The sequence below is a fragment of the Solanum stenotomum genome, chromosome 6 (assembly GCF_019186545.1).
Source record: "Solanum stenotomum isolate F172 chromosome 6, ASM1918654v1, whole genome shotgun sequence".
In the NCBI taxonomy this organism is placed as follows: domain Eukaryota; kingdom Viridiplantae; phylum Streptophyta; class Magnoliopsida; order Solanales; family Solanaceae; genus Solanum; species Solanum stenotomum.
The window spans coordinates 58,456,042-58,470,747 of NC_064287.1; the positions used below are offsets into that span (position 1 = coordinate 58,456,042).

The following is a 14,706-nucleotide window of genomic DNA, read 5'->3' on the forward strand; positions in this document are numbered from 1 at the left end:
TTCTCTGCTCTTTTTTTCCCTGCATTCTCAGCCAAAAAGCTAGTACCTTTTTTTCTTCTTCTTCTGTTCACCAAAATTATGAGCAATAATCCACTTGTCTTTTTCTCCATTGAAGAAAAAAAATTAAATTACTCGAATAATTCCCTATTCTTGTTACAATTTCTTTCAAGAGTAATATAAAAAAAATCCTTCCTTTTTCTCTTCCTTCTCAAATTTCAACAAAAAAAAAAGCATCTGTACGTATAACAAGAATGTATATACGTACAGAAAATGCAATTTGAGAGGTGGGTTTGTGTTTATATAGCATAATTTGAAGGAAATTTGGAAGAAAATGGGTGATTTAAGAAATGGGTGTTTGATATTGTTGTTGATTTTGATGGGTTTTGGTGTAGATGTGAAAGGGGAAAATTTGGTTTTTAATGTGAAGCATAAATATGGTGGGAGGAATGGTAATGGGTCGATTTTGAATGATCTTAAAGCTCATGATAATCGACGGCATAGCAGAATGCTTACTGTTATTGATTTCAAATTGGGTGGAAATGGCTTGCCTACTGATGCTGCGTTAGTTCCCTTTCTCTGTTTATTTTCATGTTTTTTTGGGTTCGAGTTGTGGATACAGGTTCTTGCAGAAATGTAGGTTAATAGACCCTTGTGGTCGGGCTCTTCCTCGTAGTATGTGTATAGCGGGAGCTTAGTGTACCGCGCTGTCAATGTCACTGATATTTAGGCCAGCTGGGAGCTAGGATTTTTAGTTTATGGGTTATGGATTGATATATAGATTATTTGTGTATGTTAAATGAATTTTTAAGACGAATACAAGATTTTGAGCCTAAATTACTTGGTTTTCTGCTAAACCTGTAAGCATAATGCTAGCTCCCTCCTTGTGTTGTCAAGGCGCATTTAGCCCTAAAGGATGCTAAAGATGTTTTGAGTGCTTCGCTTAGCTTAATGTGTGCTTTAGTGTTGTCGTCAAGGTTCTATGGCATATTTTTTCTTGAGAGGTGGGGCATTAAACTATTGATATTTCAGTTTCTCGTAAAAAAAAATTCAATTTTTATGTTCATATATTTGGCATTCATGCTTTAGAATTATTAGTCTTGGACTAGACATATGTATTTATATTTTTTTCTCCCTTTGCGCCTTTTTTTCATTAAATATCATGTTTTATTTGTGCTTTATCTTTCGAGAACACTATTACCGCCCCTATTTGCTACCTCCCACTAGCAAAGGTATCTGGTAACTTTGTCGATTGAGGCTTGGACAGATGGGAAGAAATGACTAGTGTTTTCCTTCTGCCTACGTTGGGATTTTACCTTGAGACTATTCAACATATTATCATGTCTGCACTTTGTCTCTGTAGGCAAAGTTATTGCCTTTGCATGGTTTTTTTCATAATTAATGTTCTCTCTCCCTCCTAATTTATCATGTCTGCAAGTTTTGACAGTATATGGGAAGTCATTTCCTTTTAAACCCAACTACATTTACTCAAGTGAAGAGAACATTCGAATAGATTAGCTACGCGAAAACATTTTCTTGCTTGGGATTGAGGCATAGATATTGTTGTTGTGTGGAAAGTTATTTCCTGATAATTCTTACTACCTCTCGGTGTTTGTTCTAATATATATAACACTCTTTCAATTTGATCCATGTTTAATATTTCATATAGTACAAATTTCAAATTCTGGTTTGATGTTTTCTCTATCAAATTATCTTATTTGCATTATCTAAAGGGTTGAGACAGTTTAAAGTTTGATTGTTGATAATTTGAATGAAGATATTGGCTGGTTCTTGTATTTATTCTTCTAAAAGAGGAGGACAAGGTGTAGATGTTTTAAGAAAGCATGCAGCTTTGTTTCTCAACGTTATGACTAATTGATATCATGGCTTCTTTGCTTAGCTTAGTACTTGTTTTTTTTAACCACATTAACTTTTAAAGTTCGTTGTTTAAAATGTACCCCCACTCACAACTTCACCACCAAAGAATAAATAAATAGAAGTGCGCTCCCATAATGTGACCTAGTGATCAATGAAGTGAGTTGAGAACCATGAGGTTTTAGGTTCAAATCCCAACAAAGACAAAAACACTAGGTGATTTCTTCCCATATGTCTTAACCTTGGTAGACAGGGTACCTGCTGCTGGTGGGAGGTGGCAGGTATTGGTTATCAAAAAAATAGTGTTGCTTACATGCAGGGCATAACTTCAGATTGTGGCGATGGAGATATTATGAATGCTCATACTATCATGTGCCATTATGGTTATGCATTTTCCTCGTATGTAAATGATGCAGGCTCTATTACACTAAGATATCTATTGGAACGCCTTCAAGGGATTTTCATGTCCAGGTTGATACTGGAAGTGACATTTTATGGGTGAACTGTGCCAGCTGTGAGGGATGTCCTACAAAAAGCGACCTCGGGGTATGATTCTTCTTCCAATATATGTGTCACTTGCCTTTCTTTGTGCATAAAATGGATGTTGGTTCTATTATTTGTAGACAGTCACTTCATATTCTCGACCTCCTTTCCCAATTATATTCTCATCTTTGTCGTTACCTTACAGATAGACTTGATGACATATGACCCGAAAGCCTCTGCAAATGGGAAATCTGTTTCTTGTGACGAAGAGTTTTGCATGCTCAATACTCCCTACTCAGATTGCAGGACTGGAATGCCATGTGATTTTCAGGTTAGTTATGGAGATGGTAGCTCAACAGCCGGATTCTTTGTGAAGGATGATATTCAGTTTGAGCAAGTGTCCGGAGACCTACAAACAACGTCGATGAACGGGTCGATAGCATTTGGGTAAGTTTCTAATCCTTGTGATTAAAATGTAAACCTAAAATATGCCTATTATTGTTGAGGGTCTATCAGAAACAACCTCTCTATCTCTACGAGGTACGGGTAAGGTTTGCATACACTCGGCATGTAATTTATCTCTTGATGACATGTAGTAGTTTACATCATTTTTATCCAACATAGGTGCTCATCTAGACAATCTGGAGAGCTAGGTGCATCTAATCAAGCAGTTGATGGAATACTTGGTTTTGGACAAGCAAGTTCATCCGTAATTTCACAGCTAGCTGCCACTGGGAAGGTTAAGAAAATATTTGCACATTGTCTAGATGGAAAGAATGGAGGTGGCATATTCACCATTGGACCAGTAGTTCATCCAAAAGTAAATACAACACCACTAGTCCCAGATGCGTAAGTATTTTAGTTTTAACCCTTCTTTCCTTCTTAAAAGAAATGATGGTAAATGCTTTATTAAACGAAAAGATGGTAAATATACAATGCTCAAACACTGTATGCAAAATGTTATGGTAAAATCTGTTTGCATCGATATTTGCATCTCTCTGCCTCCAAATGAAATTGTATGTCATAATTCAACTTCTACATTTATTAAGAATAGATCTGAAAATTGATATGCTTAATAATTTTTGTAGAACATGTAGGGTCATATATTAATTTGATAGAATGAAATAAAGAAAAACATCTAGAGTTATTACAAGTGAAGTAGCTTCCATGTAATTTTTCTTTTCAGGAAGCAAAACTGAGACGGACTAATAAGAAAAGATAGACATTTTACTAGGGATGAATAAAGTACAGTAGTTAGCTACGACCAAATCGAAAGCTTTAGCGAAACTCCTCTTTCGGATCTATCATCACCAAAGCCGAAACGGCCATGAACATCATCATAGCCTATCGAAGTGGTCCATATGTGGTATAAGTACGCTTGCTTTAGTCCTGCGTGACGTTTGTACATTTGTATATTCTCTTATCCTTTGCACATCTGCTTGTTCAATTCTCATTCTATTTATGTGCTTGATCTAGCAATGAATTTAAGAAGTTTTTGTGCACTCAAGTAATGTATTCCCCTCTCCCTCTTTTTGCGGCAAACGAGGGAAAAGAAGGGTGATATATGATTCCACTGTAACTACAGCCTGATGGAGACAATGTTAGAGCTGGCACTGCACCTTGGTAGTGAAAAATCAAGTTAGAGCCCTTAAGACACTCACTATATTGAAACGGAGAGATAAATCTTGACTTTTAGATTTATAAAGTAGTTCCAATGCAGATTGTCAAGTCCTATCACTGGTTACATTACTACTCGATTTGCAATAAATCTACCATGTAGATGTAAGGAGTTTAAAACTCTCTCGACTCACTCGCTGATGGTGCATATATTTGCTTAGTCAGTTTCAAGTTTGAATTATAGAAATTGTGACTTCTGTTGTATTTTGGTTATTTATTTTCGTGCTTTGATTACATGATTTTAACCTCTCCATTTGTCCACTATTCTGAACTCTGTTAAAATATCTGTCTGCTCTTTAGGCCACATTATAATGTTATTATGAAAGGAATTGAGGTTGGTGGTCAAGTTCTAGACATTCCCACAACTATGGCAATAATTGACAGTGGAACAACCTTAGCTTATCTTCCACACAAGGTCTACAGTACTCTCATCAACAAGGTAACTACAGACATTTCAGAAATAATGTAATTGGCTTATTCGTTAGAGAGCTTTACACCACATGTATGCATGGATATATTTTTAACCTTTCTGCTTGATTTTTTCCGTTTCACTGTTGGCATAGCTGATTGAACGGCACCCACAGTTGAATATTCGTCTTGTTGAGCAGAGTTTCCACTGCTTTGACTACACTGGGAAGTAAGATTCTTTCTGGCCTCTCGTGTGAGTTTCATATTTCTTTCTGTCAAAGGTTTAGTATGTCAGATCTTCTCATTTTCGCTATGAGTATATACACTGATACAGTAAGGAAGACTATACGCTAAAACTGTGTATACTACTAATGTTTTGTTAACTTATTTTCTATTTTGGTCACTCCAAATATATTTGGTAATTTATACTTTTTGGAGAGAGCTCTCCATATCTTATTATTCTTTTTGGGATGGAAGGAGTATTTTATTTTTGGAGTGAATGGGAGGGAATAAGGGAAGAGTATGGTTGGATTTATTGGATTTGGTATATTTATACGGAGATTGGTAATAAGGAAAGAATACTGCTGAGAAATGAATGTTCTCTTAGTGTAGTTCTATAAGAGACTAATAGGATGAGTCAGATAAATTGCCTATAATAACTTATAAACTCAATTGTCTTTTAACTTTCCTCTACCTCCGCTGGTGCAGGATTGATGATGGGTTCCCAGTTGTAACCTTTCGGTTTGCAGATTCGCTTCCTTTGACAGTTTATCCCCACGATTATCTTTTCCAAATCGAAGTAAGTACTCCAAATATGCTTAAGTTCTTTAGCTCTTTTCTAATTCAATCAGATGGAGTTTATTATTTTTCCCAAGAAGACTTTCTTTTTCAATATTAAAAAAAATTATTTGGATTTCTTTCTTGTTACAATAGCAGTTCTTAGGTTCTCGAGCCATTATCAACCTAACAATCATTATTATAGGCCTTTAGATTTGTCTCCTAGAATCTCTTGTCAGCATTATGATAGCCTTTTATGTTACCATGTTAGATTCAAGCCTGATACTTTCTTGAAATCTGTCTTTGACATTTGTAGCTAGTATGAACGTGTATGTTCTATTCTACCTTTTTATTGGTTTATACGTCTGCATGTATATTTATGTTGCTCCATACCAGAGGATAGAGCCAAAATGTTTTGTGAAGTGTGTTGTTAGGGTGCAGAAAAAGTGAAATGCAACGGGATGGACTATATAACTTGCAATCCCGTTTCCTCACGGAAATCTTATCTCAGTTTCTGGATTAAATTTTGCAGGAGAGTAGATGGTGCATTGGTTGGCAAGACAGCAAAATGCAGACAAAGGATGGAGCGGAAATAACTCTGTTGGGAGGTATTATTTGACACCTTCTCTTTCTCTTAAGAGAAACTCATCAGAGAAATGCATCTAAACTGAAGTAAATCCTTAAAATTTTCATTGAAGCATGTTCATGAAAATTAAGCTCGTCTTGTCCGTGCTTGAGACATATTTCATATCAATCTTATCTCAGCAAGCATGAACTGGATAAGACATTTGAGGAATATGAATGAATGTAGGATAATATGTATCTGGTTGCTGGTCAAGCTTGTAATGCTTAGAGATTAGTGATAAATTTTTTAATTTTTTTTCTGATAACTATGGTGTCTGGGCCAGCTAGTGCCTCGACTAAATTCATGGGATACCGGCCACGTCCCACCAGCAACAAGTACCATGTACTTCTGTCCACCAAGACTAGGATAGATTGGAAGAAATCACCTACAGCATATTTTGTTGCAACATTTTGATATTTTGTAACATAATTCTGTCCAACAAGTAACATTTTGCTATTTTGTTGCAGATCTCGCGTTATCAAACAAGCTAGTTGTTTATGATATTGAAAAACAGGCAATTGGTTGGACTGAATATGACTGTGAGTATATATAGTTAATCAACTACGTTCTTCTATAGTCTACAGCATATAAAGCTGTCTAGAAATTGACTATCATTAAATAATTATTCGCATTCAAATATTACCATCTATGCATTTGATGGTTAATCTGATACTCGTCTTGAAAATGTTAATTGGAGCTATTGCATAAGGGCGGGGGTTTTACCCTATGCGCACCCAAAGGGTAGCGGCTGCGGGTTTCCAATGTCATCAAAAAAAGAAAAAAAAAAATGTTAATTGGCCTTATGTTCTTGATGTAGCTATGGGGGGAACGTTTTGAGTGACGTGAAACTGATTTGCAGATGTACGTAGTGAGGTCTAGGGATGGTAAGAGGTACGTAGACATTACCCTACTTTTGTAGGGTAGAGAAGTTGTTTCAGTTAGACCCTCGACTCAAAAGAGAAGTTATCCAGAGTAGGGTTACAAGACGAAAAAAATGACAGCAAAATATCAAGATACAAACTACAAATAAATGAAGCAACAGATGTAAAACACATTGAAGAATAAGAAACTACGCGATTACTAGATACTACTACTTATTAGGAGAGGAATAATGCTTATTATTTTCCGAATTTAGGAACTCTAGAAGGAAGAACTATGCCTTTGAATATCTTTATAAATCAGCTATAAAAATGCCTTCTTTTCTTTCTACTTTCCCAGCTAACACAAGTCTGGAGAATTCGAAATGTTAATGCTATATTCAATCCATTGTTTCTAAGTTTCTCCTTAAGTATGTGTTGTTAATTTCAGGTTCTTCAACCATCAAACTCAAATATGAGGAAAGTTCTGGTAGCGCGTATACCGTGGCTTCTCACAATATTTCTTCAGCTCCTATGATGGATTCGACAAAGTTCTTCACGTTCTTCTTGATAATCATCTCCATCTTGTTCAATTTGTTGAAGTGACAACAGAAACAGCTGTACAGTGAGTAATTTTTGCACCATCAACATTCAGCAAATTGAAGGGATTTTCAGTCTTTTCGACCTTGGTTTCGTTGGAGCAAGTAAGAAAGATTGAGAAACAGAACCATATGCTTAATTCGCTCTCAATTGCCACGAGTTGATCATCTGAAAGTGATCCTGTTGTCAACAGATTCTTCTATTACACTCATAGTTTCTAAAGGATGAGAACCAACTATGTTAGCATCTATATCGAGGATTCATGTACTATATACATCCTGTAACAACGAACTTGCAAAATTGACTTGTTTATCATAACGAGATTCGTCGTTCCTGACCATTTCAGCATCCTTCTCTGGCATATTATCATTAGCAGTTTCTCTTCTGTGCTTCTAATATGTAAAAATCATTCATATAGAAGCTGGTCAAGTATTTGTCTTTAATTTCTGTTGCAATGTCCCATAGATGACTGACTATAGATGGTAAATATATTCGATAAATTTCTTAACAAGCAAAAGTTATTAAGTTAGACTAAATCCGTATCTGAGCTTCAAGCTCCGCTCCTAAACAAATTTTCTCTAAAATCAACCTCTCTCATTTCATGATATTCCTTTTTACAAGGTAATATCATGATTTTATAAAACCAAAAATAAAGTTTGCTCGTAACGAAATTCGAATATTTTATCAACACAATTGAAAATAACGAAGAGTAAGAACTTTATAAACATATACTCATGCAAAATTTCTTACAAGAAAAAAGAAAAGAACAAAAAAATAAATAGCTAGTACTGTTACATAAACTATAGAGAAAGAATTATTACAGTAAAAAAAACTGATCATAAGAACTAAACAAAATGGAAATTAAGACAGAGAAATGAATCCACATTTGGACATGGTAAAAACTTACTAACACCTAGACGCGGCTGACCATGGTTAATAACGAGGTGAAAATATATGTTAACCATAGTTAAAGTGAGGAAAGTCGATGTGCAAACACATGTCATGCATCCATTGGTTTGGTGTAAGCGCCTGGTGCAAGGCAAGTTCTTACTATTTCTTCTTGTATTTTGATCCTCCAACAGCTACCCCGTCAAGAACAGACCATTCTTTTTCCGTCTTAGGTAGCAACTCATCCTGTTCCGAGGCTTCCTCGTTGCTGACTGCTGAAACCTCTTCACCTTCTCGAACAGTACAGGAACGATTCAATGCAGGTGGACTAAGGGCACCACCCGTACTGTTGCTAACTTCACTCATTCCCATTGAGACGAAAGTCTTGTCGTTGTCCTCAGTACTAGAAGCAGTAGAGAAGTTATTCGAGTTTGAATCAAGGAAGAGGCAGACAACTGCACAGTCATCGACTTTAGAAGTTGGGTATGTGATCTTCCAGGCTCGAACGGCTTCTTCAACAAGTGATCGAGCTGCAGATGAACGGGATGAAGCCGAATCGACAATATTTACTACTTCATCATTTGAAAGTACGTCCCAAATCTGTAACCGGTATCAAATTAATTCAACTAGCAACGAGATAGATAGTGAATCTAAGTAATGCTAAAGCAGGATTCAAGTGCCATACCCCATCTGTCGCCAGAACAATGAATTCATCTTTCTCGGATAAACGCCTGTAAGAAATTTCAGGTACTGAGATGACACCAAAATCCTTGAGGCAAAAATCGCCAAAAGCACGAGCCATGGCAAGTCCAGGAGAGTTGCTATTTGGCATCCACACTCTTGCAACATCTGGTTCATCTTGAAGAGAAAACACTCGCCCTTTACATTTGCGAATCCTCTCAAACTCCGCTGTAAATTTAGAAAGCAGAGTTAACAAAAACACCATAGTGAGGCAAGCAACAGTAGATATCAGTAAACATCACCTATAAAAAAGGAAAATTTCTGCTTCCAAGAATACTGTTGTGTGGACGATAGTTCTAAGTAACTGTACCACATTCCTTTTGTTTTATATGTTTACATTGTGATAACACAATTACGTAACATAACTGTGACTGAAGTACATAACTAATCATAGACAAAAAGGGGGTATAACTGCCTATTCACTTCTTACATCAAAATAGAATTCGAAAAACTTTTTGAACAGGGAGAGGGGTAGAGAAAATTGATAAAGATTTCAGCAGAAGCTTAACTTTAAAAAATGGAGATCGGTTTAGGTTTGTCTAAACATTTCTTCAAGAGATTCATATGATGGAGGTTGAGTATGTGAATGAGACCGTGCAGAAAGAATTTCAATAGTTATCCATCATGAATTAGTATTTTCTTTGTCACATATTTTCACATTTGTATAAGGGGATGAACTTAGACCTAGAATCACATGGAGCCATGCAGGTAAATTGTCCTAGATGACCTATAATATAATCCCTCGAATCTATGCATACTTGGCTAGAAACATACAACATATAGGCGACTAGAGTTGATTGATTGGTTTCATACATGAATTGATAATTCGATCCTCACTACAACAACTTTACTCTATAAGACACACGCCTAAAACAGACGCATAAGGGCCAAAACGGCCTGGCACAGCACAACGGGGGAAAGAAGATATAACACGTAGGGACATTTTTTTCTTGGGGAGGGGATGCATGAATGTGTAAGATTGCAACATGGTATATCGTCAAATCTGATGCCTATTTGCAACAGTTTAGCTCAGAACAGCTGACATTGCAGATAGATAAGTTCATTAAATGAACAGAAGCTAAGTGGTAATTTAGTTGGATGACACAATATCAAAAAAAGAAGTGACCATATGCAGGCAGCAAAACATAGACATGTATGCACCTGGTAAATCGGGCTTAAGATCTACTGTCAATTGCACTGCAGTGAGAGAATCATCCTCGCCTCTCGTACCCAGCACAGCTCTAGAGTCTCCAACATTACCAATAACAAGATTCTCACCCTACCAAAAAACAAATAACAGAGTTCATCTTCAGAATAAAATGGCAGAAAATCTAGCCAACTTCAACTTTATGAATATATCAACAAACCTGTTTAACTAGCGTTACTGATGTTGTTCCACTACAGAAGCAGTCGATATTGGTATAGCTTCTCAGTTCTCTATCCATAACCTTATACGCCTTCAGAAATGACTCCTTCAATGTCTGAAATACTTCCAAGTGTTTTTCGGTCTCTTCAACATCAATTGAGAGCCTCGACTCCTCAGCAGAGATGAGGACAGCATCCTCAGGATATAGGCTACTCCCCGTGTTGAGACTGATCTCTCTTAGAACGTCTTCACTTTTTATATTAACTTCCCAGTGTGTGCTTAGCTTTAAGGGAAGTGCATCTCTGACTCGTTTTGCAACCATATGACCAAAAGGACCATGACCATCAAAAACACCACAGAAAACAGTATCTTCTCTGGAACCGAAATTCTGGAATTTAATATTTTTAGCAGATTAGGAACACAGTTACATAAGGTTTAATGAGACTGAGACAGTATCACGAGAAAGTAATTCAACTATATATATGGCCAATAACAACTACATATCACAAGAGGAAAAAAATTAAAAAGCTTATCAGTACAAAATGATGTCAATTTAAAGGTACATTTTCGTCCTCTGTAACTCTACCAAGCTTATAGATAAGTAAACAGAGAACACATTGTAGGGCCTTTGAACAAGTTATCAAGAAAAAAGAGTTGTAAACATCATAATTACTCACAAAACTTAATAAGAAAGTATTACTCAAAAAATCAGGTGATGTGACAAGATTCAAGAAATGTATAGGCTGAAGCACAAAAAAACAATCATTAGGCACCAAAACTTGGATCTAAAAGATAACTACCACACAACATTTTAACTCCTTGAGCTTTTACCACTGCAGCCATGATCATATGCATTCTAGTGATCATGAATATTGCAAGTCAATTACTAATCACCACCATTTCACAAAGACAACATGAAAAGATTCGAGGACTAACCTCCCACACAATCATAGCATCTTGATTAGTCCCTTTCTTTCCCTGCTGACTGAAGAGTGAAGCCACCTCACTAGAACCATTCAAGAACATACGCCCGGGAATCCTATGCAGCAGCTCTTCCTTATGAATGTCAAAGGAAGAATTCCGCGATCCTGACCTCTTCTTTGAGTTCTTCCTCTTCCTAATTGTAGATGCAGGAGAACCAGGATGAGGACTCCTGCTATCAGATGACAAGCAGGACCCCATCCCGAGGCCCCGGACTAAATTCTGTAAGCACTCCAGAACAACTAAACAAACAAACACCCTATTCCCCTATTCGAATCTGTATTAATATCCTCCTTCGAGTCTTCAAAATCTATTAACGAATCCTCCACCTCAATCCAACAACTTCACCATCATCACACAATCAAAAAGGGGGGAAATTAACAGACTGCTAATGGAAATCCAATTCACTTCTACTGCAGTCCGTATCGAATCTAATCCACCAAAAAGTTATGAACTTTTCAGCAACCCTTGAACAATCATGCATACATAATTAGCTCTTGAAACAATCCTCTACATCACAACTTACAAGTATAGAAATAATATAACTGCAACTAACATATAGAGCAGATCTATCAAAACTATTGCCCCCTTTCAAATTTTTTAATAGTAATATCCCCAAAAGACACCTTTTTTATTCTGTCTCTCTCTCTCTCTCTCTTCCACTATTGATCACCTTTCACTTACAAGAAAGGTTAACTCAGTTGATAAAGACACAATCTGTTGATCTGACGTAGCTTTAAGGCCAAAAAAAACACCCATCAGAGTTTGCACAACAAGAAGGTCAAATCAGTGACCAGCACAAGAATTTGTCAAAAATTTCAAAAACCCACTTCAAATTCAGCTCAATTCAAACACCTGGACCAAAATCAGTTCCCATATATTACAAAAAACCACCAAAAATTCAACTCCAATCTACATGAAAAAAACTTGATTTTTTTGGTCAGATCAAACCCAAATTAAGAGAAATATCAAAAAATTCAAAAACCCCACTTCCAATTCAGTTCAATTTAAACACAGGAACCAATCATTTCCCATAAATTACAAAACCCATAAAAAAAATCAATTCAGATCAAACCACAATCAAAAACCCACATCCAATTCAAGCTCAATCAACTTCAAGAAACAAAAACCCACCAACAATTCACCTCAAAACAAGCAAAAAAAACTTTCTTTTCCTGATCAGATCAAACCCAAATCAGGGGGAAAAAAACCATCTCTGTAAAACTCTGTAGAAATGAGCTGAAGTAGAATTTCCAGTACAGTTTTGTACTGTGTTAGATAAAATAAATGGATGAAATTATTTGATATGGATAAGAGAAAAAAGGGGAAGTTGAATGGATTAGTTGAATTTAGAGGAGGAGAAGAAAAATAGGAATCGAATCGAATAACAGAGTGACACACAACAGAGAGAAGAAAAAAAATACTGCAAAAATGGCGCCGATAAGACTCTGTTTTTCGGTTACTGACTTGCTGTGTAATGCTATATGATAAAATATTTTAATAATGTTTTCGTCTTAAAATTTGAAGAAAAAATATTATTTGTATTTTTTTAAATGTTCATTGCATAGTTATTACATAAAATTTGTTATCTCCTTTAATTACGTATTCATTGAGGTTAGTTGAACCATACTTGAAATTTTATGACTTATTAATGTTAACACGTATAATTAATGAAGATGATACTCATATTTTAAATGATTAACTTATCTACATATGGACGTTTGAAAATGTGTGCATAAACTTCACCAAAATTTTAGTCAAAAATATCTTTAAAAAAACAATTTAATTATCATGTATTTAAGTGCTTAATTAATTAAAACAGATCATACTTTAGTACTTTTTAAAAAAATATTACTAATAAACTCAAAAGACTATCGAAGTTTTCGACCTACTTTTATTGAAAGAAATATTCATCTCAAGCATAACTCTTATTTAAGTGTTAACATTACTAATTAGAGGTGTTATTTTTTTATCTCTTAAAAAATAAATATTAGGGAGAAACATAACTTATATATTATTATAATATAATTGTTAATTTTGTGTGGAGATTATTGATCATGACAGCATATATTTTCAATTAGAATATTTCTTTTAAAAAATAAAATAAGAAAGTCAAACTTCTAATTATAGAAGATTTTTGAAAGGATTTTGCCAGCCTTATAAATCGATTATTTATGCAATAGTTATTTGATTATGTCTTTGATAAAGACATATTATGTTATGTTGTATACTATTATTTATATAAAACATTTTGTTATATCAGACAAAAAAGTAATATTTAGACAAACATCACTTAATTATATTGATCACTCAGTCAATTTTATTGTAAAATAGATGTAAATAGAACAACAAATATAATTATAAAATTTCAGAAGGGTAAGTTTGAACACATTAAATTGATAGAACATAAAATATCTATGATTTATTTGGTATTATTAGAGATGGTGACATTTCATTAAAATAGAACCACTTATTTCCAAATTAATAGAGATCGTCAATATTTGGTAAGGAGTTCTAGTTTTAAAAATAAAAAATATTAATAAGGGAAAGAAAAATAAATATAAAACCACACCCCAGCTAGCTAGGACCACCAAAAATTATGGTGAAGATGTGAATCGAGTACTCTGAATCTCTAACTATCAGTCTTGAATTTAATTTTTAAATATGATATCACTTTTAATTGTAGTGTCATAGTCATATATAATAATGAGTCCGTCGAACATCACTCATCAACAATTATATTGTGCATATAAAAAAACAAATATGAAAACAAATTGAATATTGGACGGCAAAATTAAAAAATGTCATCAAGTATATGATAGGATCTGATTTTTTCTGCACCTAACACGATATTTTTCATTTAAGTCATTAAAATAAAGAATCTCTTGAAAAGAAGTTTAGTGCATCAAACTAATGTGTTAGTTGATTCAATGAATTTCGAATATAAATACTTCATAGGGGGTGACGAGGAATTAAATTTAGACTCTTTAAAAAAATAGTATTATGTGTTGGTGTTTATGCATTTTACTAGTAAAATTTAAATATTAAGTGCATATGTTCGTGGGTATAAACTGACAAGAAGGTGATCATTATTATGGTGTAACTCTTGTAACTACTATTATCCACGTTATTCTTATTCAATACAAAGAAGAACTCCTCCCCTGTGAATAGTGGTGTTTCTGTTTTTGTGAAATGTGTCTCAAAAGAAGATGAGAAGTGTGAAAAAATATTGTAGTGAAAGAGAAAGTTGAGACAAAGAAGAATATTTGAAGTGTTCAACTAATTTACTATACAAAAGAGGGTAATTATATGTTGAAGGAATGTGTTCTTTTTGTGGAGTTTTGAACTCTTCAACTAATCCAGAGTTGTTTGAGTTGTACGATATTGTTGTGTTGTTGTATTCTAGACAAGTCAAGAGTGATATTGTTGGA

The 14,706-nt window shown here is 34.8% G+C and overlaps 2 protein-coding genes across 2 annotated transcripts; one reads left to right on the plus strand and one right to left on the minus strand.

The window, feature by feature from the left end:
• Window positions 1-78: 78 nt before the first annotated feature.
• On the plus strand, window positions 79-7,639 carry LOC125868123 (aspartic proteinase 36-like). Its single transcript, XM_049548724.1, has 10 exons — window positions 79-561; window positions 2,289-2,418; window positions 2,561-2,802; window positions 2,980-3,204; window positions 4,333-4,471; window positions 4,596-4,669; window positions 5,149-5,239; window positions 5,750-5,825; window positions 6,310-6,381; window positions 7,151-7,639. The coding sequence occupies exons 1-10, from the start codon at window positions 332-334 to the stop codon at window positions 7,303-7,305; spliced, it is 1,434 nt and encodes a 477-aa protein (XP_049404681.1). The 5' UTR covers window positions 79-331; the 3' UTR covers window positions 7,306-7,639.
• Window positions 7,640-8,067: 428 nt separating this feature from the next.
• Window positions 8,068-12,721, minus strand: LOC125868124 (probable protein phosphatase 2C 33). Its single transcript, XM_049548725.1, has 5 exons — window positions 11,231-12,721; window positions 10,296-10,682; window positions 10,090-10,207; window positions 8,873-9,096; window positions 8,068-8,787 (listed from the first exon to the last, which is right to left on the minus strand). The coding sequence occupies exons 1-5, from the start codon at window positions 11,474-11,476 to the stop codon at window positions 8,350-8,352; spliced, it is 1,413 nt and encodes a 470-aa protein (XP_049404682.1). The 5' UTR covers window positions 11,477-12,721; the 3' UTR covers window positions 8,068-8,349.
• Between the last annotated feature and the right edge of the window lie 1,985 nt (window positions 12,722-14,706).